The 26,030-nt window shown below is 42.8% G+C and overlaps 1 protein-coding gene across 3 annotated transcripts in view; it reads right to left on the bottom strand.

Moving 5' to 3' along the window:
* LOC139986204 (netrin receptor UNC5C) overlaps nt 1-26,030 on the bottom strand; it is a 73,608-nt gene that overhangs the window by 1,118 nt on the left and 46,460 nt on the right. Inside the window, exons 1-11 of one of the 3 annotated variants that reach the window (XM_072001339.1) lie at nt 11,851-12,060; nt 11,395-11,649; nt 8,644-8,882; nt 7,778-7,991; nt 4,080-4,418; nt 3,071-3,238; nt 2,639-2,803; nt 1,584-1,619; nt 1,246-1,516; nt 1,025-1,173; nt 211-944 (exon numbers count right to left, since the gene is read on the bottom strand). In XM_072001339.1, the coding sequence (XP_071857440.1) occupies nt 211-944; nt 1,025-1,173; nt 1,246-1,516; nt 1,584-1,619; nt 2,639-2,803; nt 3,071-3,238; nt 4,080-4,418; nt 7,778-7,991; nt 8,644-8,882; nt 11,395-11,455 (2,376 nt within the window). In that variant the 5' untranslated portion in view covers nt 11,456-11,649; nt 11,851-12,060. Of the gene's footprint in view, nt 1-210; nt 945-1,024; nt 1,174-1,245; nt 1,517-1,583; nt 1,620-2,638; nt 2,804-3,070; nt 3,239-4,079; nt 4,419-7,777; nt 7,992-8,643; nt 8,883-11,394; nt 12,061-26,030 lie in introns of those variants that run through there. The other 2 variants (XM_072001340.1, XM_072001341.1) reach the window with 2 other exon arrangements.

Raw genomic sequence — 26,030 nt, 5'->3', positions numbered from 1 at the left:
ATTTCTCCAAAGCTTCTCTATAATTGTTAAAACTGTCATTTTTTTTAACTAACTAGCAAAAAATGAAAAATTAATTGATAGAAAGATTTGATCATGTCTGAATCAAATGAAACGATGTGTAAAAGCAAATTTAGGGTTAAGAAAGTGTCATTTTCTAAACGAAATGATTGGAGTTTAATCTAACAGCGAGAAATAACGTTAAAAGTCAACCTGTTCCACTACAAGTTTAAAGGCAGCCTTCGTGTCCTCCATTAAATGACACCTGATGTGATCCTTCTCGCGAGACAGAAACACAGCAACACAAATTCTCTTCACTGCCAATCCAGGCGCGACCACAGAATTCTCTCCAGCGACTGCATACACACTAGGACTCTCAGTGACCAAAAATACTCCAGAGTGATCTAATTGTGCAAATGGTTGCCCAGGAAGATTTATAGGCTCGCCTCCCAGTGTAAGAATCTTTCTCCACATAGAACCAGAAGCGAGACTAGAACTGGTAGACGAATTGCTCGAGTTGTTAGACTTTGTCTCCAAGTCAAGATCCGTGGACCAGAGACTCAGTTCCCAGTTTCCAGTCCTCAATTCGGCACAGTGTTCAAACTGGAGGATCACAGGCTTCACCAGGTCGATTCCATTCGGGCCACAAGCCACTATTGCCGACAATAGAGTCAAACCAGGTGGTAGACCAGGTCTCAGAGAATCATCTCCAAGAACAGCCAAGTGTAGACCGTGTCTTCTTCCACGAGAAATGGCTCCTTCTGGGATGGACATCGAAACTCCAACTTCTGGAACCACCAGAAGAGCACCTTGATCATCGACCACAGCTCTCACGATGAATCCACCAGAATCTTCGTGGCTTCTGTCGTCTTCTCCAGGTCTCTCCTCGTCGTCGTGGTCGTCGTCGTCCTCGTTGTTGCTCTCCTGGTTCGCCTGGCAGGTGGAACCTAAAGACCAGATGTTACCAGGCCCGTTTACTATCTGTTTCTCGATCGTCCTGTTCGAGTTGATGGTACTCGTTCCTTACGAGATGATCGGCCTTCCTCGTTATCAGATAAGCCTTTGCCACGCTGGGAGTTCCTACAGGAGGATCTGGCGACGGAAGAACTAGGCGATGGCCTTGTGGTCGAGGGCAATGAAAGCTGAGGCACGTCGTAGTGGTGCTCCGAGCAAGATCTGCGCACCATCAGAAAGACTTTCAACGAGGGACAAACATCGAAATGGGTTTAATTCCTGAGGGTCGTTTACCTAGGCATCCTAGATGCGTTTGACTCGTCTATCACTTGTTCCAGTCGCCTGTCCACGGATAGAACAGAACGATCGTTCTTCGAGACGACCGATTTAGCTAAATCTTCCGGACGACGGAAGTCTAACCTGGCTACCCCATACAGGGCTTCCCTTCGTTCTTTTCGACGCATCAAGCGGAAGAAAAAGATGCTTGTTACTATCAGAGTGATCGCTGCTAAGATGAGAGTGATCCAGAGTGCCAGTATGTTTCTGTTATCGGTCGCCCTGGTTGCTGAGGGAAACGACGGCTTTCAAACTTATTTTCTATAGGTAGAACTGTTCTGTGCAGTGGAATTTACCTTCCTTGAAGACTCGCGGGCCGTCCTGTCCCAAAGCTGCATGCGATAGCACGAAAAATGTGACTTATTTCATGAACGGACAGACGTGATCTGAGAAAGTCTGAGGAACACGAGTAACTAGTTACTTATCCGCGATGTTTATAAACTGAATAGTCGCAGTTGACATACCATTGTTCTTATTTTCAGAACTACCATCGACTGGATCATAAATCTTGTACGAAAGAAATATAAATGAAGAGTATACGAAAAAATAAAATGTAAGAGAATACAAACAATATAGATATATATAAATTTCATGTATACATTTCGTAACTATCAGGAGACATAGTGATGAAAACTAGGAATATGTATTTTCCACAATGAAAAAGAAACGTTGGAAATAATGATAGAATAGTTCAAAACGCCCATCATCTGCTACATAACACAAATTTCGAAGGTTCTTCTAACAAATTTACAAGGATAGCTCGTCTACCTTATTGTTGAATTATTATCTTAATAGTATGAATAGTTATTTTCAGTTTAGTATTCTGATGGTCGTGTAAAACTCTACAAAAAGTCATTCAAGTTCTCACGAATATACCATTATAAATTCACAAAATTTCTATGCATAATTACAAATTAATAATTTCGACCATTCTGTTAATTCTATTACAGTATTAATTCATTGCGTTCCACCCCGACAATTCATCGCCTGAAAATTTAATTCGACCTCCGCCAACGATGTGCCGTCTGTCACTGAACAATGGAAATATTTGCGTCCAACGACCGGTTAATCGAAGGAGGTTACAACGCACGCTTTCGGTCCTATTTGACCTCAGCAAATAAAGGATCAGGGTCTTTCTGCGAGTCATTATTAATTTAAATCGTATCTTTGCGGCACGCATGGAACCGCGAACGACGACCATCGGACGTGACGCTGGACAAGGGAAGTCCGTTCGCTCGTAATAAATTGTTCGTTGCTGCCCCGGTCAGGAGAATATCAAGAAACAAAAAGATACAACGAAAAAGAAGAAGAGAAGCAACGAAAAAAGGAGGCAAACGCAGCTGGAGCTCACCATTACATCGATCCATGGAACAAGACTCGACGATGACGTCCTTGCCTTGACAGGGACGACCACCATTGCTCGCCGGGGGGTCGTTGCAGGATCTCCTTCTTACTCTGGAACAATCGGGACCGCATGCGGACCACGAGGACCAGCTTGACCATCTGCCGTCGACCGCTGAAAGCAACGGGTGAACTTGAAAATCCCGATTAAATCTTGGTTATCAGATGTATCCTGCAGCCAACGGGGACCAAATGATTACATCTCGTTGTGTTCTGTGTACGCTTTTGACGACGAGGCTCGTCTTTGATCGTTTCGTCGATGGGACAAGAAACAAGACTGTTTTGAATTACAGAGAGGAATTACATAGTTGGTTATAGAGACACAGGTATGGAGTGGTATCGTTGTAATTGTTTTGTAATTGGTTGGTTCTGTCGGTCTTACCGGGACAGGAGGGATTGCACTCGACCCTCTGCGTCAGTGGACCTGGACAGGCTTGACCTCCATTCATGGCCGCGGGATTCGTGCACGTTCGTGTTCTCTTTTGTACACCTCGGCCGCAACGGGTGCTGCAGTCTGACCATCCTGACCAGGAAGACCACCCGCCGTTCACTGGGAACGTTTTCAGAATGGGTGGAATGTTGTATTGGGGAAGGGTGTCGCGTTTGCAAAAAAAAAGTGACGAGGTGAAATGGTAGTTTGAGCATTAACCCTATAGCATTTCAACTTGCCGCGTTCCATTGTCGAAAGAGTTTCTTCGAATCTTGACTATATGTAGTATATATGCAGGATGATAAATATGTAATACGTATTATTAAATGATGGATCATTATAATTGTAATAATCGACAATAATCTTCTTAAGCATATTGGATCATTGACGAGTGAAGCAAGGTTTCGTATCTAATTTTTTGAAAATTTAGAAGTATAAAAATTACGCGTGGACATATAAACTAAATCATCAATAATTCAAGAGAAATTTCGCCTTTGAACTGGTTTGAAAACAAGCGAACGACGTCTTACTAAGGTAGTAGGCGAAAGAACTAAAGCTATAGAATAGAAAACAATTCATATTTACTCTTCTTGCCGAGATTTCAGATAGATTCTCCGATTAGGAAGTTCCGGAACAAACAATAAGCGCGTTGGAACGTCAGCAAGCGTTTCGACAGAAGTGAACGAAATTACAGGAATCTCATTAAACTCCTTCAGGAACAACAATTAGCATCAGTCCTCTGCCGCGAACTTAGACTACAATCTCTCACGCAACGCACCACCGATTTCCCCTTATTGTCTACCCAGACACCGCCTCATTCTCCTATCCCTCTTCCCTGGCCCGTATCTGCGTTACGCTTAATTATCCCTCGATACGCGATCATCGTTTCTAATTACGTTCGCTCTGATCCGCGATTTAATACAATATTCATGGGTCTCACGGAATGTGCAAGAGGTCTCACCATAAACCGTCAGCACTGCCGGTTCACTGACCCGCCTGGCAGCGATGTTCTCAGCGACGCACGAATAATTCCCCTGATGCCTCAGCTCGGCCTTCCCCAGGATCAGGTGTCCATCTACGGTTTGAACGAAATTGTTGGCCGCTGTCACGTCATTGGGGATGCTGTCCGCCATAGAAGAGGCCGGAGTGGAGCTGGTCATTGTCTCGAGAGGCGTGCCATTCTTCAACCAGTAGACTTTCGGTTGTGGCACTCCTAAGGGTGGCGTGCAACGAAGTTCCGCGTTTCGGCCAGCTTCCACGGACAGCGAGTACGGCGGCGACAGGAAGTGCTTCTTCAGGTCTGCACACGAGGACCACCGCGCACCAGTGGCGGGATTTTTTTAATATTCGTCCGGAAACACGAGGCACGAGAACTCGACGAGACACAAGGACGCGGGGAAACAGCAGCGAGGGAGCAGGCCACTCAGCGATATTAGGCCGCGTATATAAATGCAAGGGCGCTTTCATGGACCGCGACTCTATGCTCCGCACTCGAGCAGAGTCTCTTTGCACCGGTCAGGAGAAAGATTTTGCTCGATCCGTGAGGGTTGCCATTCTGGATAGCCAACAGCATATTATTCGCTGTGGATCCACGGAAAAATAGATGCTTTTATATCGCGAAGGGAGGGACTGGTAAGCAAGAGCGTGCTCCCGATCCACCGGTTACATTCTTGCCCTCTATCAGACCGTCTAGACTACCTTTGACCCCGTATCACTATCAGGGATGCTTTTAGTACGCTCGTGAATGGGGAGTATGAACCGATTAGATGGAGACCGTGGTCGCGTTGTACGGGGTGTGTTATAATTCTTGGTGCAAATAGGGTGTGCTATAATTCGTGGTGCAAATAGGGTGTGAAGAATTCCTTGATTTAAATTAAGTCGAAATTATACGGGAAATTGTTTTGCCTTTTAGAAGAAATAGAACGAATTACAAGTTCATATTCTTTGTAATTCACTGAGTTACAAAGATCGTAACAATATTCATACAAGCGGAAATGAGACGATCTCGTGAATCAATCATAGTGTTCAATCATTAATTTTAATTAGCACACTATACTTCTTCGGTAATTAGGTTCTCCGGCTACGATTGTGCGAAAATGAACTACCATAAAGATTAAACTCTCTCATTAAAAGAATACTTTGTTCTTAAAGCGTACGAGTCTGGACAAACTTGAAAGAGAACGATCTTGTTGTCAGATTTTCCGCGTAATTTCCTCGGCGATTTTCTTAGGAATCACGCTCGCGTGTTGGTACGCGGTTTCGCCGGGTGCTCTCCAGGAATTTCAGCCGTGAAATTAAGCTGCGTTCTCGCGGCGAATCATCGTTTCGAGGCGTGCAACGAAATTACCGCAGGATTAATCCAAGCTCGATTTCCTCAGGTGGATCGCGGCGCGAAACGACGCTGTGTTTCGCGACGAAACGCCATCACGATCAATAGCGTCCCGCGTATTCAATTTCGAAAGCACGTCCGTTTCCTGTTTGCTCGCAAATACGAATTTAATTCTACGTCCTGTTTGTCTCTCGCGTGTTTGCGCACCGCGACGCGTCTGGCGAAAATTGCTCTTTCGACTCTTGAACTTCCGCCTGTGGCAACCCTCTGTTCGGTTTTATCTGCGCGCGAAGAGAGCGCCGATGGTATCTTCGATCACTGTGAAGGAAACGCGGGGATGGGAGAGGCTTGGAGGCTGCTTTTGGAAAGGTGATACTGGCTACTTCTGTTTGTTTGAGAGCACGACATGACTTCGTGCTCAAGAAAGTATTTTAAATTCAATATAATGTTTTGAAAATGAAATGTGAGATTCGAATCCTTTGCACTTTAAAAACGTTTCTATAGGATTGACCAAATTCAAGATATTTTTATAGCGAAGCCTGTTACTCAAGCAAATGTTTTAAATATAATATAGCGTGATGAAGAAAGAATAAGATTTTATCCCTTTGGACTTAAAAAATGATTTCGTATGATCAACAACTTCGAAACACTTTTATAGCGAAGCTCTTTGCACTGAGAAAGTCAAAAGGTTTGTTCATTAATACAGTAGCTTTTATCCATTTTTATTTTTCATCCATGATGTTCATTTCAATCTGTGCATCCAATTATTTTGTAAACTATACGTCATTCAAACAAGTGTTTCGAACGAAATACGCAATCTGGAAAGAGATACTTGAAAATGTTTTTAACATTTCAAAGTAATCTTTCCTTTCTTCGATACAATCATATATTTTGTATAAAGTTTTGAATATACCTGATTGTAAAATGAATTCACCGAATTGTAACATATATACTTTTAAAAATCATTCTATCATCTACGATCGTCTAAATATTCCCCACACCAAATCACCAATCAAATCGCCATCAAAAGTAAAATCAGTTCAAAAATCGCAAGCCGTCTCACATTGTTATGCATCTGGCATCATTGTGGTTCATGGGTTACCGTTCCAATTTGCATAGTAACAATACACCGTTGTTGTCTCTACCCCCACGAAAAAAAAAAAGAAGAAAAAGAGAAAAGAGAGGATAAAACGAAGGGTAGTCGGAAGGTAGCGCAACGTTTCTATATTCACAGGTGTTTGCTTTGCAATAGAATATCGATTAGATTTTGGGTTCGGTTTACGCGTCACGAGATATTCGATGAAAACAAGCGAACGCGGCATCCCTCTGCGCCACTACCAACTAACCCTTGCCGACAGCGAAGCTTATGGGAGTGAATTTCGCGGCGGGTATCTCGAAAACCCCTGTTCGAGAGTTAGCTCGCTCTAATCGGGTTAATGAAGTTACATTTTATGGTCGATTCCAGGTGCTAGTTGCTCCCGGCCGTTTTCTCTGCACGACCTAAGTCCTTCTTTCATCGTTCGCTCGAATATGCGCTACAATTGCGAGTTAATTCGTTTTCACCCTCTCTGTATTCACCCTCGACGCCCCTTTTTATTTTGCGTTACGTATCTTTTCTCTTTTTTTCGTCATATGATTGGAATTTTGGAGACTATTACTCGACGAACGTTCGTTTCAATTACATCGTAACATCCTGTCTTTAATGGAACAACTTGGTGTAACAATAAAAGTTTAGTATAAACCTTTTCAAGAGATATATTTTCGAAAGTTTAATTTGGTAGTAAAAAGAAATTTTCTTTTTTGGAAGCTTATTTTGGGAAGAAGATATCTGATTTGGACAAATTGATTGGAGGCTGTCTGATCTGTCAGACTCAATCTACTTCTCCCTATATTGAGCTGGCACTGTATTTATAGTGGAATAAATAGGGGTACCGTGGGGAATGTCGAGGAACTGACCAGATTGAGGCAGGATAAATTTATTATTTCTGGCATTGACTCATCTATTTATGCGTTACTACCCTCGCGAATTACGTATTCGGTGTCTACTGTATATTATATATCCATGCATTATATCAAATTCGATGAATTATATCCGATGAGATATGTCTTTTCCTCTCTCAATTATTCACAAAAATCCACGGTCCATTCATAACTATATCTTGCCAAAAGCAAGATTCAATAAAATCCCAAAGACTTTTGCAGGATTCAAGAATCGAGCGTAGAAAGTGGCATATACATGAAAAGGGACGATCGAAAGCTGAGTGACCGAAGAAAAGCTCGAAGAGGAAAAGAGAGCGCCGAATGGATAGATTGGAGTGTTCTCTACTTACAAGCGACCTCAACTGTAGCAGGCTGCCCTCGAATCTGACCTGGTCCCGACCATGCCACGCACTCGCACTTGAACCTCTCCCTACCGAAGTACTCCTCGACCTCGTTCCTCGTCACGTTCAACTCGACCTCGACGACCCTCGTTCCGGTACGAGGGTCGACAAAATCCTGGTGCTGCGAACGTTCAGCCCGGTCACCGTTACAGCGAAAATACACCTGCAATGCAGCACGGTTCGAATAAGACGACTAGAATAAGGTAGTAATTGGCGGCGCGTGAAAAGGGTCAGAGACCAACGGTCGTCCACGTGGTGGGTAGAGGTTTTTCGAGTGGTTAATAAGGGTGGAGAGGAAAATGACGGGGCAACGGCGCTTGGACCTGGCCTGTTTCGCGAACAACGTGCGAAACACGGAACCCATCGAGCCAAAAACCTCCTCTTGGATGCAAAAGCGACGACTACTTGCCTCTTTACTAAGCCTCTTCGACGCTTTATTTTACGAATTTCATTGTGTAATGGAGAAGCTGTAACTTGAGAGATTAAAGGGCTCGTTTGTCGCAAAGACGTTGTACGATGAACTACTGTAATTTTCAATTTCACGAAGGAATTTGGACAAATGTAGAAAATGGAGGTAGGCTGCGGTATGTACTGAATTCTTTAAAGTTTGTCACGTTTTTAGAAGGTATGCTAATGTTACGCGAGAGGAGTTTAACTCTTATATTACTAAGGGGAAATATAGGTTCCATACAGAAGAAATTTTTCTTCACTATGCTGCTAGCAGTGAAATACGATGCCATCTGAAGATTTTCGATTAATAACGACATGTGCCTTCTCTTTATGATTGCGACAGAAACCGGGTTTATCTAGCATACCTGAAGAGCGTGGGCTGCGCGGCAATGAAGGGTAGCTGGTTTCCCTTTGACTACGAACGTGTCAACGGGTTCCGCTAGGAAGATCGGCAACGAGCCACCAGCGATAAGATCGATATCGCTGTTTATAGTTGCACTTTCGTAGTCACCATAATCATAGTCATCAACGGAATAATTTTCTTCGTCATCTTCCTCCGCGTCTTCCTCCTCCTTTGTGTCTAGAAGCAAAGGGTGAAGTTCACCTGAAATTTATGTAAAATTTATATCGTAAATCTTTTGTTTCAACGAATCTCCATCATTAACAATTTTAGATGCTCTGCGATATCGGTGGAATAGCATGACAAAAGTGGAATTTAAATGATTAATCCAATTATAGGAGGCCGAGGGAACTTCCCTTGAACCATGAATAAATGATCGAGGCGCTTAACTTTGGCCGCCACAGATGTGAGGAAAAGTGAAAGTTGAAAGAGAATGAAGTAAGCGGCAGTGTAAAGACAGGGGCGCTTCTAATTTCATATAGTTTCATGAATCAACTAGTGTTCCCTTTCGTAATCTAATTATTCTAATCGAGAAACAATCGTAGAATCTTTAATGCAAAATCACACATTTCTCTACTTTTTACAGCACTTATAACCTCCATAACACCCTCTATCTGATTTAATAAATCCATCTAGAGCAGTTACTACATGTTCCTATCCATTCAAACAAAATTATAATTCATCGCTATTCTTTTTCTTTTAATGGAAAAATCCAATTACAGAGTATTAAATATATAACCGCCGAATTTTTCAATAGAAACCTATAATTCTCTAATATAAAATGCTTATACCATTACAATCGCACGAATTTCATCTACAGTTTCTCCTCCAATTTCAAAGTACCACGTCCTTCAATTCTGTTGCATTTATGCAACTCTGACGAAATATTTCATTATCTGGTCTGTAATGAGTTAACGCATAACTCCACGAGCAGCCGATAAAGATCGGACGTCGCAACCGAGTAACACGTGCATGGAGTGCAAAGCGTTAATTCAGCGAGTGAAATGAGCCGTGCTCGCCGAGAGATCCGTTTCTCACCGATCATCGTGGCTACGGATAACAAGCCAAACGATGTCTGTTCTCGAGCGATCGAATGTTTGTCCCACCTCGACCAAAGCGCGATTCTGCCCACGGTAAATTTAGACGTCGCGCGATGGAAACGGTAAAGCTCGGTTTAACGATGCGTACGGGATTTTACGTCGTGTATCAGTCAGCGGGATCCGCTCGCTTAAGATCTCTTAGTCTTTACATTTGGTCTCCATACCATGTTTCTCTATCTTTCTCTTTTATCCTCGTGATTCGTTCGGTCCGGCTTGCACACATTCTAAGTCACAGCCAGAACTTTATTACCCGGCACGACTAGGCGATCGCGACTCTTGTTTGACTCGAAGCAGTAAACCGAGAGACGATTATCCCCGCTGTCACACTCGCGGGAAAACATGTCACGATTTCGAGCCAGGGCTTTGTAGAATATCAACGTTGCACGAGTAAATTCAACCCGCGAATTTATCTCTGTCGCCCGGGGGATGTTTGGACGTGTCCGAGGACACTTCGAACGCGACTCTGTGTAAAGTTCTCGCGCGAGTTGTTAACACTGCGGCGGCGAAATGTAAAATGGACGAAATTGTTTCTTTACTTTTAGTATTTCACCACGTACACTGCTAAACCAAAAGTTTCAGTACACTGTATGTTCTATGAAACAGAAGGGTTTGGAGAGAAGTCAGCATAAAATACTGTTATCTACGGAAACTCTTTTGACAAAAATTCAAAGCGTAAAAGTAGAGGAAATTATTATTAATACATAAGATTACGAAGAGCAGCAAGAATTTATATATATTTGATAAAAAAAAATTATCTCCAAATATGCACCGATACAAATCTATAAAATTTCTACAAATTCTGAATATTCTGGTATTTTCAGTTTTAAAATTTCGAATATTTAGAAGCTGATTTGATATTCTGAGTGATTCTTGACAAATTTTACGTTTCTTTGACGATAAAAATCATGAAGAATATTTTTTTATAGGTATTCTGTCGAGATTTTTATGGGAAACGTGTGATTCGTATTCACGAATTTAATTCGCTCGCTTCATATTTTCGCGATCCTCTTTCCGGGATATGATTAATTGCCTCCGGTGTCGCGGACGCGAGAATCAACGCACCAGTTCATTTACATTCTGCTCAGTTTTTGGTTACGTGTTAATCTTCGCGCCCACTCGCTGTTAAAACAGCGCATGGAAATTCGCTGGAATTTTTATAATTTCCTGAACTGTGAATTTTCATTATTTTTTTTCTTTTTTGCATTCAGTAATGAAAATTATAGTAAAACATTTCTTGAAGAAACATCAATAACTCTCTATGTGAACTATCGATAGATAGAAAAGTCGCATTATTCGACCGTTTCTCCAACCATATCAAGACGTGTCGCGATAAGAAAAGTTCTGGCGAAACATAAATGCAAACGCGACAAAAGTTCGCGACCAAGCAGACACTAACAACTTCATAACAATCGAACAACCAGACCAAACTCTCGTACCAATGGATAAGGAGCGTTGTTTGATTCGGGGGTTCCAAGCACAAAACTCTAAATTCTCGAGCTCGAATTCTCTATTTACGATGGACTCGTAAGTCTACGATGAAAAAATGTTCTCGCTGCGAAGTTCGATGCTGTCTATTACAAACCATAAGCCGCGTGGTGAAAATAACTCATCCTTACTCTCGAGAGTGCTGGCGAGGCGTAAAAGCGCCAGAAGCAGTATGCTGATCTTTAGCTCCATTCTCGGCTCACATCTCACTGAACCGTTTCCCTCGACCACCGATGAACGAAAGCAGCATACGACCACCTTACGCTCCAATCACCCTTCAATTACACGATCAAAAATCCATTCAACTTCATGAATCTTCATTAAAACTTCTATCACCCATTGTCTATCTTATTACCAAACTCTCTCTTCACATCTTCAATTTCTTTCTAAGAATTCCAAATCAAATATCAAAATATCGAACAAGTCATAAAGAGAGAAAGAAATGAACAAAATGTTAGAAGAATAGAAAATTATGAATTCAGAGAGAAGTTGTTTTCTTTGATCGTTGAAAAAAAGACACGGACAAAAAAAAAAAAAGAAAAAAGAGAAGACTGAAGCGGCGTTAATTGTTCGCAGCTTCGAATTACATGACGAATCCGCGCGCGGTACGGTTCGCTGCGCTTCCGTTCGAGCGTGCCGCGTTGTAGCACGAGAAAGATGGGCTGAGAGAGGGACACGTGACCGGCTGCAAGAGACCCCCCGGTGTGCGCGCGATCGACAAACGGAACGAAGAGCTAGCCGAAAGGGGGGAATTCGGAATGGAGTGTTGGCAGCGCACGATCCTCGCCGCTCGGCACGCGGTAGACGACTGAACTTGCCGACGTGCGCGCACCTCTATATATATACATATATACACGTCTCGCTTCGATAGCGTCGCTCTTCTTCATCCCCTTGTCGTCGGGGGTAGTGGTGGCGACGCCGCTGCCACTGCCGGAGACGCGGAGGTGGTAGTGCTCCGGAGAGGATGCCGGAGGCTGCGCCTTCTTCCGCGAATGCCGAACCACCATCCGTCGCGGCGAAATCAGACGCGTGCTCGCTCTTTTGCGTGCGCCGGCCACCACTCGCTCGATCCTTTTTATTTATCGGTTATTTTCTTTCGATGGACACAGGGGGTGTGAGCAATTCAAAGTCGAGGAGTCGTCAACTAACGTACCAGCGAGTCGTGGTCGTTGGTTTCGCGGGCAAAGTTCCGGTGAAGATGGAAGGGGTGAGATGGAGATTTGATTTCGAAAGTAATGAAGATGATGCGTGGAGGATGTTTCGTCGAGTTTGAAGAGGTTTTGAGAGGTTGTGAGAGGTTTGTGAAGATGTGTATTGGGAAATTGGTGCTCGGTATTGAGGATTTGAGAAGGTTTTAGAGCTTGTTACTTAGAATGTAGAAGATGGGTAATTCCAGGTCAAACGAGTCTGTTACGTAGACGACATTTCCCTAGAAATGGAAAGGGCGAGATGGAGGTTCTAGCTGGAAAGAAATGAAGTTGACATGAGAATGATACTTAGCATGGAATGAGGAGGCATTGAAAGGTTGTGAGAGATGTGTGAAGTTGTATTTGGGATAGTGTGTATCAAATCAGTGATTTGGGTAGCTTTTGAAGCTTAATTTGTTTTCGGAAAGAGTTAACTTTTCCCTTTTAGATTTAGTTACTTATCTTTTAAGATTGACCAAGCGTTGATTCTAAAAATGAATTCACAAATTATACAAGTTCATATACATGTGTTGTACATACAACATCTTCCGAGAGAATAACATTCTACCGATAATTCTTACTATCCAAAACTGGCATAAACTTCATTGAAGTTAGCAACGTCATCTTGACACATTGCGTGGATCCAATTTTCCAGCCATTTGTCGGTAAAATAATGTTGTGCGCGGTCATTGTTACCGCGGCTTCGTGTGGCAGTTGATCAGGGCCGGTAAGGATCGAATGAATGTCATCGAAGAGGACGGTCGGGTTGCACGACGGTCGGAGGCGGTCGACGAACGAGTCGATCGTCGTCGAAGAGGATCCTCGCGGGAACGTATGGAATTTCCGGCGGTCGATCATCGGCGATCCGCTCGAACGTGAAATCGGATCCAACCACGGCAACGACGTTAGAGGCGTTGTTGATGCTCGTGACGTGTTCCTCGAAGGGAGGGCGGCATGTAACGGTAAACTAGCTTCCGAATCGGTTGGTTACGCGTCTAAGAAACCGATACCTGGCTCGGTGTAAATAAATCGCTTCGAGGGGATCTGTTTCCGTTCCGTCTTGTCCGCTGGATTAACTTTTGTCGATGCTTCACCGTGATCGTTCAACAGAATATCGGCTCAAGTTACTCATCATACAGGTTGAAAAGATTCCTTGAAAGTGAAATGATGATTAGATAGCTGGTAGAGATTCTTCGAGTTACGGTAGGGAAATCGGTTTCGTAATTTCAATGGAATACTGTTGGCAGAGTGGATTAATTTAAGGTTGCATCGACTCTTTCGCCGAAATGGAAGGCTATAGAAATTCTTCGAATCATAATAAAATAGAAATGCTGGTTTTGCTGATTACTTCGAGGAAATTGCTAGTTGATAGACATTTTTTGAGTTACAAGAAAAGAAATGGATAGGAGCATGAATCAACGTATACGAACTGTACCGATCCCTTCTACGTGTGTCTGTATAGATTAGCACAAAATCTACTAATTACTGCAGAAAGATCAGTTTTGCAATTTTGTTAGAACATAATTAATAAATTCGACCAATATAGTATAGAGTACACGGATTCCTCTGACATAAAGTAGTATGTAGTTGAATACCTGGTACAAATTCTTCGAGTTACGACAGAGAAATCAGTTTCGCAATTCGAACAGAATACAGTTGGTAGCGTGGATCAACGTCAAGGTGTTCTCGCGAAACAGTACTAATGGACTGTGCTGCAATCACGCTGCTTTTACTTAATGGAACAATCCCGGGCCATAGTAAATTACAACGGAACGCGGAGATTTACTTGATGTTTAGAAGACAAGAATGTTGCACAGTGGCAAATGAGATAGGGTAACCATTGTTGGAATTTATAGCGCACTATTATGATTGCGCTGTTTCTCAGACGTTTTACGAGATTGTTTTAAGAACTTCGTCCCGAATTTTCTATCGCGTTACTCTTTTTATACGGGCTGTTGAAACAAAGCAGCTCCCTTGGGCGAGATTCTATCAAAGAGCCGCAATTTAATACAGGATATTCTCGACTTCCAAACTTAATTCCAGGAAAATTCGTTCTTGAAGTTAGCGACTGGATTACAGGATTAAAAGGAAAGGATATAATAAAAAATCATCAGGGATATTACATTTTGCCTACACTACCAGCCGAAGTTTAATGAAGTACTCAAATTTCTATTAGTAGGACCTTAAAGAATTATAACTGTTTTCCACAATATAATAAACAATTAATAAATATCAATGTTATGAATCACGAAACACGTCTGATTGCCCAACAAATAATTCATCGAATTATATTTTGTATAGTGACAAAGCACTAGAGAATTACATTTATTCTTAATGTAACAATTAATAAGTATTAACTTTATGCAACAAACATTCATCATCAACACGCGTAATTTCCTACTACAACAAAATCCCAGGAAATCTCCGAGCATTAATAAATATCAACCTAACTTCATAACCGTGACATCCATTCATTTCTACTGCATATTCACTAAATATCCAATGACTTATCTCCACTAAGAGCTCCACGATTAACATTCCACATCACATAACTTTCTCAACCCTCCTGGAACCATTACAACACTTCCCCAAGAACAACTTGGTGCAATCTCCACAGAATCACACCCCGTCGTTTCCACGATTAATACCACCCTCGCGCGTCGGATTAGCGAGCGCGCGAAATACACGAAAGCGCGAGTGTCCGCGCGGAGGGTGCCCCACGTGATTCGAGACGAACACAAAGTTGTCTTAATCCAGATAAATGCGCGTACACGGGAAATAGAGCGCGTTGGCTGGTCGAAGCTTGACTTACATCGATTGCACTTTCTCGCAGATGGCTATCGCGCGCTTTTGCGTTCAACGCCGTCTCTTAAGCCATTTAACGTAAACACACGTAGCAATTTGTCCGATGGTTCATGTCGCCCTCGGGAGCGCCTGCGACCCGTCCAAGTGGTAGAAGAAAGAAAGAGAAAGTGGCGGAGAGAGGAGAAAAATAGGGTGGTACAATGAGCGTCCATAGTTGGGGAAGAAACGAAGGGTGAGTGACAAAGGAGGAATAAGGGAAAAACGGAATACGAGGGAAGGGTGATCATAGATCATGACGTTTTGGGATCATCGAGCCTCTTTGTACAACGTTCTCGTTGCCAAGTGAAGGATTTGTCTGTGAAAGGGGTGTTGACTTTTAGAGAACTGCGATTCAAGCGGAGGTCTGATGCGTAGGAGGTTAATTCTACTTTGGAAGTAGAATTAGCGAACATGGGCAGACACGGCGACCGTGTGAATTTTGGGCTATCTGTATGGATTAATAGAGATATTTAGTACTTTGAGGCTAAACGCTGAAGTCAGACATTGTGACAGCCTGAATTTTAAATCATTTGGTATAAATTTTGAAAGGCAGATATATGCAGATTAGGAAAGCTATCTATTAATTCGTGATGTGTTAAATTTTGAAGTAACTTTAACGACCATTTAAATTTGAGAGTCAAATCTGGCGATAGGCTAAATTTTAGTGTCATTTATAATAAATTTTGGAAAGCATATGTAGATTAGGATACTTACTAATGTAGGTGTGTTAAATTTTGAAATTCGATCTGATGATCGCTTACATTTTGGGATCAGGCACTATAAATTTTAAGCTCCGCACTTTGTATATTCCACATTAATGGAGCTACTATTTCGCTATGGTTTCATTACATCAGAAAATTCTACAAATACATTTTGATAAACCCCATAAAAGAATTTAAAGCAAATTAATATTCTCAACCTCACTACAAGTTTACATACTTAATCCACGCTTAATCTACACTCAACTATCCTCTACAAAATTAATCTAAAAATACAAAAAATATCTCAAATATACCGACCCTATCCTTCATTTTATTCTACGCTTATCTACACCCCGTACACTGCAAATATCAGGATCAAGAGAACTGAAAAGAAAAAATAAGAAAGATGGAACTAGAGCACAAGGGGTAGCGACGGAGAGGAAGAGAATACAAGGAAGAAAAGGGACAATAGAAGGACAACGGAAGAGAATAGAGGCGAGGGAAACAATCTGGCAGTGCCAGCCCGCGGCTAGAACACGGAAAACAACGGAAGAAAGCCCGTGCTCGGTTGCTAGCTACGTTCCACAGCCGCGACTAATTACGATCGCTAATTTCGCGCCCGAGTAAGAAAGGAGTACACCGTCGACAAAAGTTCGTCCATAGACGGACAAAGGAAGAAAAATCGCCGACTGCTTCCTCGCGAGGAGAGACGTTCGCGAGTGGGTGGCAAGGTGCTCGTGTGCACGCGTTTAAATAAATTACCACGCGCTCGTTTCACGCGCAGCATGTGATATATCATGTTAAATCGAGATAAGAGGCGGTCAGAATTATTAACGGGCTCGAAGCCTCGAGGCTTACGAGCGTTCGACTGCTTATTGGAAAGGACGCAGGACTCGGTAATGTCGGGCTTTGTTCGAGGAAGCCTCGTCGCCTACGCCTTGCCTCTTGCCAGTTGGTTGAAATATTCAAACGTGGAGTACATATCCGGTGTACGGAGACATCGAACGCTGCAAGTTTCGCGAAAGGGCTGTTGCGTGTCTGAAAGGGAAGCTGTTTGCCTCGGGAATGTGGAAACACTGCAAAGGGTGTACAGTGACCCGGAATGAATCCCCTTCCTGATCTCGTTTGATTTCCGCTCAGATTGCGAGTGTGAAGGGTGGTTTTGCCGAGTTTTACTTGGTAGCTCGTATTGGAGAAATGTTAGACTGTAAGACTTTTAATCATTAAATATAAAATAACAACTATATTACATACGAATAAAATAATATTTTCTAGGCAATTTTTAAAATCTTTTTTTAACAAATGCGTTTATCTTTATACATCATTTCATGTATGTCATTTTAAAGTTGAGAATCTTCTGCTTCATATATGAATTGTAGTTTTATATTTACGTATATAAACGAATCTCCCTTAGGATCCAGTGAAATATGAACCAGGCATTCCATATGTTACATCCTAATAATAAAATCAAACAGTACAAGAACAATTCAATTCTACAACAACCCTCGCTTAATACAATCGGACTCTCTCAATCATTGTCTTTCTGAACTCCTACTCTCTTTCAATTCTTCAACGATTCACTTATTGTCAGAACTTTCTCACTTCTCAATCGTATCGTCTAGATCTATCTTATATCTTATAGATCTCGCACGATAACACATTCTTTTCAGATGCGTCAAACTTCCACATGGCTACTATGTATGTCAAACCTGCGTGTGTATCCTCTAAAATATCCCTTACTCGCTATCAATAGCTTAATACGAATATTCATTTGCAGGCCATACGAGTGCTCAATTCTACAATAGCATCTAAATTTTCCTAATTTTTCCTTAAACGGGATAAAGTTATTCAATTATAAAACTTCCTAATTTCAATGTACCCAAAATTAATACCGGTGCCACGAAGCGGTGCCAGGTCGTGCTACGTAATTTCGCGCGACTAATTTTAGCCCATGACGCAGTTGGAAATTATGAAACAACCAAAATCTATTAACGCTTCGACCGACGTGTGCGAGCGAAGCGAAACTGAAAACGGCGGGGCCAAAACGATCGCAACAGCGAAATAACTGAAATCGGGTATGGCAGGAGACGTGGCGCGATGATTACGTGCAAACAAACGGTTTTATACTGTTTAATGACGTTCCGCGTCATTAAGCACACATATCGACGATCTCGTTTAAATCGGATCCCGTTAATTGTGTCCACGGAACATGGAAAATACAAATGACAAACCATGTAACGATCCGCTCCATCATTAAACAAGGATAATCCAGATCGAGTTCCATATAGCCCGACTCACGTTGTGGAAGGCGTGAGAGGTTAAAGACACTGTGGCGATCTATCTACGAATCGTAGAAGCAACGATAACATCGACCTGCGTTTCGGAATGTAGCACATTCAATTTGTTTTGCGAAAAAATACAAGTTTGTCTCAGATGTGATTCAGAATATCGTACTTCGTTTTTCTTCCCGAAAAGAAGCACATTTGTACGTTTTGCTACGAAAATAATACGAAAAGAATGTTTCGTGCTTCGTAAAATGAAATAAATTAGACGTACTACTTTCCGTAACGCGGATAGAATCAAAACATTAACAATTCGACTAGATATCCATGTTAAATTTGCCAGAGGCTGAATAGCAACTATTGGCCCTGTTTCGTCGATAGGGCGCCACGATTGTTATTTAACTCGTCTCGACGTAGGTGTAGTCATGCGAATCAGCTTTCGTAATTCCTTTCTGAGAATCGTACCATGAAATAGGAGTGAGAAGGTTCGAGCAGCTTTCGCTGTAATTCGAGTTTCAGAACGCTTATCGTGACCGCTCGTGGATCGGTGCAATTTGCACGGAAATGGGGTAGAGGCTTATCGACCGCTGTTGGTATCTTGGAGTGGTCTGGTCTTTCGCGGTCTATCGATTTCGATATATATATATATATATTCTTTGATTTGTATAATAATGCATCGAAGTCTGGAAAGCTTTAAGAAACTGGATGCACTTAATAAGACTTCGATGATTATCCTTGTTACTACTCGATCGGTAACTCTAGTGTTAAATCCAGTTCTGACTAAAACATCATTCCAATAAACGTGTCTCGCACAAACTAAACTCTACTGTATCACGATATGGATCACATAACGGTGAAAACTCATTTTTAACATCTTACGTAACTTAATATAATTCTTTGGTTCAATCCTCTGCACTCTGGATCCGCAACTTTCTTCAAGAGGTTAAAGAACGTTCCGCGAAAAGCTCAAACGTCACTCATACCTCCCTGTTCTTCTGGAAATAGTGCGAGCATTACACAGAACGCTCTACTTTTGTCTCGTGCGGCGAGTATAGCCACAGCTGCACAAATACATCGATTTACCGACGACACGATGTATTATCGATCAACGAAGGAAGCACGACGTTGGTCGTGGCGTTCGATCGATTGTATGCCTCTCTTAGAGGGTTGGCGCTGCTGCCTCCCATATGAAACTCCTTAATATTTCAACGAGCGTGCAGCTGTTGTCTTCGCAAACTCGAGAAAACCGGCTGTTCTCTTCCGCGGCACGGTGACAAAACTGGATGGAAAGGAACTCCGTCGGGGGTGGCGATAGTTCACGTTCCGAGACGACGATGTACGCCCGTTTAGGATACGCGTCGCCGAATATTACTAATTCAACGACCGCTAAGAGGGGTTCGCGGTTTCGGCCACGAAACGTTACACTGGGACACTTATTAGCCATCAGCTATTCATGACGAAAGTTCTTGCACGTGAACGCGCGAGGCCACCAGCACGGTGTTGCATATTCACGCAAGAAGACGAACGATTAACAATAGTGTACGGTCCGAAGAGTAGAACAGTCTTGTTCCTCGAGAAACGCTTCATTAAGTCGAAGACTTCTCTCTCTCTCTCTCTTTTCCCTGTGGGAGTGGAAGGTGAGGGTGGAGATTCTGGATTCTCCCAATTATTCCGCGGTTTTGCTTTTGCTCTAACTAGTGTTCGGATGCCTGGTCATGAATGGACTATGGACGTTTATGCAATTTCGTATTTTTTGATTAAGGAAATGGAATGTAAATGGAGATTTGTTTCGTTGAGTAAATATTTGAAGATTAATTCAGCAACGAATAAAGAGAATATGAAATACTCTTTTAAGAGTGATGTGGGAATTTTTCAATGGTTTTTTAAAAATATCGGTTTGTTACTAAATCGATAATGTAGCGTATAGTAAATGAAGTATGTCGGACAGTCATGAACTTAATGAGTGGAAGGAAGAAATAATAGACAAAAAGTATCGAAGTAAAATTATACAGGAGTGGATGAATAATGCAGAAGTCTGAGGGTTACAAAATTATGATTACCGTAAGTACGAAGAACAATTTATGGAGATCTATAGCATCTATTATTGGTGGAATACACAACGTGTAAAAACTTGTAAAAAATCATACAACCTGCTTCGGGAAAAATATTCGACCCTAATTGAAAGTAATGAATTATTCACAGATATAAACCAACTACTCTGTCTACATTGTGTACCTTACTAATACTATAATGCAGCAACGAAATACATAAATTGTCAGATAGATAGAGAACGATTATAAGTAACGATGAACATTATATCGAATACTAACTGATAGAAAATTCAATAAAAATTGGTTACTACCCTTTTAAAGAACAAAACGACAGAATTTTCCGTTTGGCTCCCATATTTTTGGACGATAAACGGAAGGAGGACATTTTCGGAAATATCGCGAACACTTCGGTCGGTAGAGTAACGACGTCGATTTTAGTAGTAGCTTCATGGACATTTCACGCTCGTAACTCGGTCCTGATCTCGTGGAGATTTTACGAGACGACCGTGACACGGGCAACGTTCCGGAACTGCACGGTATGCCGATACACGTTCATCGAGGGATATACGAGGGAAGAACGTGCACACTGCCGACACGGAAGTGAAATTCACGCAAGACGCCAGGGTGGAAGGGTTACATTTCCCCGGATAGAACGTCGTACGTTTGCATGACCGACCACTCGATTGCCTCGTCATTCATTTATTATAGCTGATACCGGTCTAAGTATATCCTCGGATCGTGCCTCTGCCTCTTGCCTGGGAGAGGATAGGGAGGGGAAAAATGCAGGTTCGAGCGACGATCGAAGGGAACAAAGTGTCTGTCGTGCAACGCGATCGTTCAGAAGGGACAGAACGGGGTGGAGAAACGAGAGAAAAAAGCACGGAGCAGAAGAAACACGCTCTCGATACATCGGTCTATATTTTATTTACGCTGATAGAGACCTGGAACGATTCTTCGTTCTAAATTTTCTCGCTCTACCGTCATAGAAAATAGTCTTTTCAGTCACATTGTGTAATATTTCTTCCAAGCCTTTTTATAACTATGTAACTTCTACTCTCTCTCTTTTCATCCCTCAATAATAGTGTAAAGATTAAGTACATGCGTTTAAGAAAAGTCTGTACGCGAGTTGAGAATCTAGTACTTCCACGAAACACAACCATGAATGAATGATTGTGAGCATATATGAGACACACATAATAGAAGCCTTGTAAAAGGCTTCCAGTCGATAAAATCAACGGATGTCAAACGTACAAGCAAAAGTACAGCAGACATTTGATTGTCACAAACCAATCTTACCAACCGTAATGTTTATTAAAAAACCGTGTTAAAAAAAAGGTTTATCATAACATGCAACACAATCATCCATCAAGAAAAAAAGAAAGCGGAACTTCAGTGAAAAAGGTCCTTAAAACTTAATACAACCTTTCGTCAAACAAAACGCAAGGAGAAAGAGAAATAGAAACTTGTCTGTAGAGAGTCTGAAGGCTCTCAGAAGCAACCAGAAGAAAGCTGTGTATCCTCCCTCCGTTTTTAATCTCCCCGGGAATAGAGAGAATCAGCAGAATCAAACTGATATTAATCCCAGGGTTTCGCGAGGCTGTAGTCGCGCAGCGTAATCCTTTAACCTTGGTGAAGTGTCCTCGAGAGTATCCGTGGGTGACATAGAATCGTCGAATCGGCTCGTAGATCTTTTGGAACCGTAGTGTTGATAGAGTCCTCGGTATCCGGCGACTCTGTCAAGGAGGCACAAGGGTGAATGTGGGTGGAAGAAAGGGGTAGGGGTGTTGCAAGTCAAGCGAAGGATAGAAGTCAGCAAGCGAGAAAGGAGCGCTGTGGAAAGGGAATGCGGAGAGGTCTCGAGAGGATACTCCCGGAGGATTTTCCGGCGTGGAAGGTAGAGGAAAGCCCTGCAGGCTTTTCCCGAGCAGAGAGGTCCTCACAATACGTCGTTACGTGGTGGCTAACCCTCCCCTGCGAGCGAGGGCTCGTCGAGTGGATAATCGTTTTAGGGAGGGCGCCACCGGGCCCCGGCCCTGGTATTACCGCCTTTGTGGACGATGTTTGAACGCCGCCGGCACTCGGGCAATCAGCTCGATTCACAATCAGCGTACTTTCCGCGTCGCGACCGATCGCCACCACGGAAACCACCTCTCTTCGTCGATTAAGTCGTCGTGGCACAGCGCACGCGGGGATCCCCCAATACATTTCTGTGAATCGGCTCTTTTTTCTGCGCTAGGCCGCACGATTCGTAAAACGGGGGCGGTACGATTCTTGGATCGTCGGTGTTAAACGCGTAATATTTCCACGAAGGGTAAAGAAGAAAGGGAGCACACGCCGCTTCTTCTCTATTCTTTTTTCCTCCCATTTCGTCCTCTTTTTTTTATTTCGTATGTGCATAGAGAGGGAACGCGTCCCATTCGGATGCAAATTCTTTTTTGTTATGGACTGGACTCCGGTGAACAACGTTGACGGGAATTCGATTTATTCGATGGAACTCGGTGGAGCGAGGAGATGGTTTTTTGATTTGGAAACGTATGGAAACGGAATCAGAGGGTTTAGCGATATTCTCCAGTTTATTGGAATTCTTGAACTCGATTACGTAGCTGATAAATATGTCGGTTTTATTCAATGGCCCCAGACAGGACATTCGACGTGCGATTAATCCGTGAGAAGCGTCAATTGTCGCGTAATCGCGTCGCCAAATTTATTATAATTTATTATCGGGCGTCCAGGATGGCGGGCGAGAAGGTATGACAAACTGCAGCCGGGGCAAGAATAGCTCCAAGGCCTTAATCGAGATTCCAGACAGAGTACATTTGCAAGTAATGATTAATTCATCGGTTCATGAATTAAAATGTTCACGATCTCCATTGTAACGGTGAACGTTCCTCCTCCGTCCATTGAGTGAGCATCGCCCGCCGCGTAAATCCGCCGCGGGAGGAAGTTGCGTGCGAATGCAGAGTTAATTTCGGCCTACGCGTAACTGCCGCCAACCATTCTTCGAATTATGCTTCTATTAAAACAGAACAAACGAAAGACCTATTCAATTTTTCGATTTATATATCAGCCTCTTACAAACCAAACTGATTGTCTTCTTTGCTCTTTTCTTAATTTCATTACTGATATGCATAATTTTGATTCGATCTTTCATCAAACGAATTATATATTTCCATAAATTTATAATTTTTTCTCCAGAAATATAAAACTTTGTTTAATTATTCTACCGTCGATTTAAAAATTCCTCCTTACCATCCCAAAACTGAACATCGTCCAACATCTCAGCATCCTTTTATTTATCACTAATTTCCAAATCATTGGAGAAGGTTTACACACGCCAAAACAGCATCGTAACCGATTGCTTGTCATTATTCCCAAACAAGCCACCCCCATAGATCTAGGGGATGTTAAACCAAATGTCCTCCGGTAAACGCGGGAAATTCTAGCTGCACAGTGTATAGTGGCAAGTTGGTGTACAAAAGGAAGGTCTGACACAGCCTTCCGCCATTAGAAACGGAATCGCAAGCAGCAATTCCGTCATGTGATGTTCGGTAAACCACGACCTGGCTTCGACCGACGAGAAAATCGTCGTTTCGGATGGGCACGATCGTTCAATTATCTCGTATACAGCATTTACATAACGCGCATGGTCCGTTCGTCAGCGTGGCGCTTTTCACTAGTAACGGAAGCACCGCCATCCCTCGTTCGAACGGTGGCTTGCGAGCATCGGCACCCTACACGACAGCCACGAGCTCGCGGCAACCGAAGTAATTACAGACGCGTTTCAGAGAGTACCGACTGAATACAGAAATTATGCAGATGGTGTAATAATATTCGCCACACGTTTGCCCGGGTCAATATTGAACTAAGCTTGCTCGTAATTCCTCGCGGAAGACGCGCGCCTCGCAAAAACTCGGTTTACGACGCGGCCGTCTAATTCGCTCCGGGAAAAAGAGGAATTCTGTTCTCTTTCCCTAACCATTCCGATCGTCCTTGACTGTCTACGCTGATTCATGAACGTGTTTGAGCATTTACCATAATACATTTTTACATCGTATGTGTTGTATAAAGAACATTAAAGTTTCATTATTGTTATATTGTTATAGAAAAAGATTGAGTGAGTTATCGTGTAACCTATTAAAAAAATCGAGCGCGACAGGTGGATGAATAATGAATATCTATATGATCTGTACAATAAGCATAGATATGAAGGGATTTTTGTATAAAATTACGAGCTAGTCTTATATTCTTTAGTTTCTTTGTATTATTAAATTGTTTCCTGAATTTATATCGGATCGCCCGGAAAGTTCATTCCGATTTACATTTCGACTCTATGTACGTTTATTGAATTATATAAGTAACATTTTGTTCCGCAACCTTTCCCATCCTTCACGCAACTTGAATATTCCATCCTCCCAGAAACTCTCAGGTTTTTTTGCGAAAAACTTTTCAATATGATCTTTCGTATCGACCAAATTCCTTGAAGATCGGAACGAACTTTCAAGATAGTATCGTATGAAATTGTGGTTTAAAGGTTTACTAGAAATAGTAGGTACATTAAAATTTCTACATAATAATCTACAGAAAATTAAAGAAGGGAGAATACCTCTTCTTTTTCTGCTCACATTATTCTATGATTGTTTCTGGCATCGAGGTGCAATATTTTCCAAGCAAAACCCAACACCGCTGCGTATGATTCCACACAAGGATTCTCCAGTTTGGAATCCAATACTCCTTTAAAATCTCAGTATCCCGCCATAAATCCGTGTCGATTCGACTTCCCGTGCCCGGTCCACTCGCGTCGCTAGCGCGACACAATCGTCGCGGCGTGTGCCGTGGTACTCGAGGCGAACTGCCGGCGAATCGCTCTATAAATCAGCCGTTAGCGAGTCAATTGAGACGTCGCGAGCACTCTTCCGCGTCCCTGGTCCGCGTCGTTGCAGGCTTTTTGTCGGTTGGCACGAGGGGCGCCGCGATGCCGGTCGTTAAACGCAGCCGTACTCGAGTACCCAAGTAACGATATGCTAAAACCTGCGGTAGAATCGTTCATCCCCCTGTGTTCCACCGTTCTGCTTTTCTCGGCCGTCAACGATGTTCTCTTTTTCCACGATCTTCCACTCTCTCTTCTCATCTTCTTTTCTCAGCTTGCGTTTGCATCGGTAGTTTCTCTTCCGTGGATATTCGTCTGTTGATTTCGTCTCTCTTCAACCACTAGGCGGGGAGATGCAGCGACCACTACCGCAACCCTCGTGGCCTGGTCGAACTTAACGGTGGCACAGCCGATGGCAAAGTGGCCTCTTGACGGTGAATTACGTCAAAAGCTTCGTTTCACGGGGCCGGTGACCATAACGCAGCTCGTTACCGATGCGGACGCCCCGGGAAACCGCAACAGGCGAGTGCACTCGTAAGAAAATATAACGTGCCTTGCGCTGGACGTGCCGCGCCACCCTCTCGCAACCCACCACCCCGTTCTGTCGCGCGGTTTGATGTACCGCTGCGTCACTTTATGTCCCCGGGGGCTGTAATGACCTATTTAGCAACGCGCGAGCATCGTTTTTTGACGTGCCTCGTATTTCGTATTTTCGAGGGTTGATTGTGCGTTTAACGAGCAACGATTTTTCTCTGCTTTCTTTTTTTGAGTGGAGTTAACCAGGGGGAAGTTTGTTCCGCAATAAATCACGGAATAAAGGATGTTGAACACACTG

Source organism: Bombus fervidus, chromosome 4 (assembly GCF_041682495.2).
Source record: "Bombus fervidus isolate BK054 chromosome 4, iyBomFerv1, whole genome shotgun sequence".
Classification (NCBI taxonomy): Eukaryota; Metazoa; Arthropoda; class Insecta; order Hymenoptera; family Apidae; genus Bombus; species Bombus fervidus.
The sequence above is the reverse complement of the archived record's forward strand: the minus strand, read 5'-3'. Positions and strand labels throughout refer to the sequence as shown.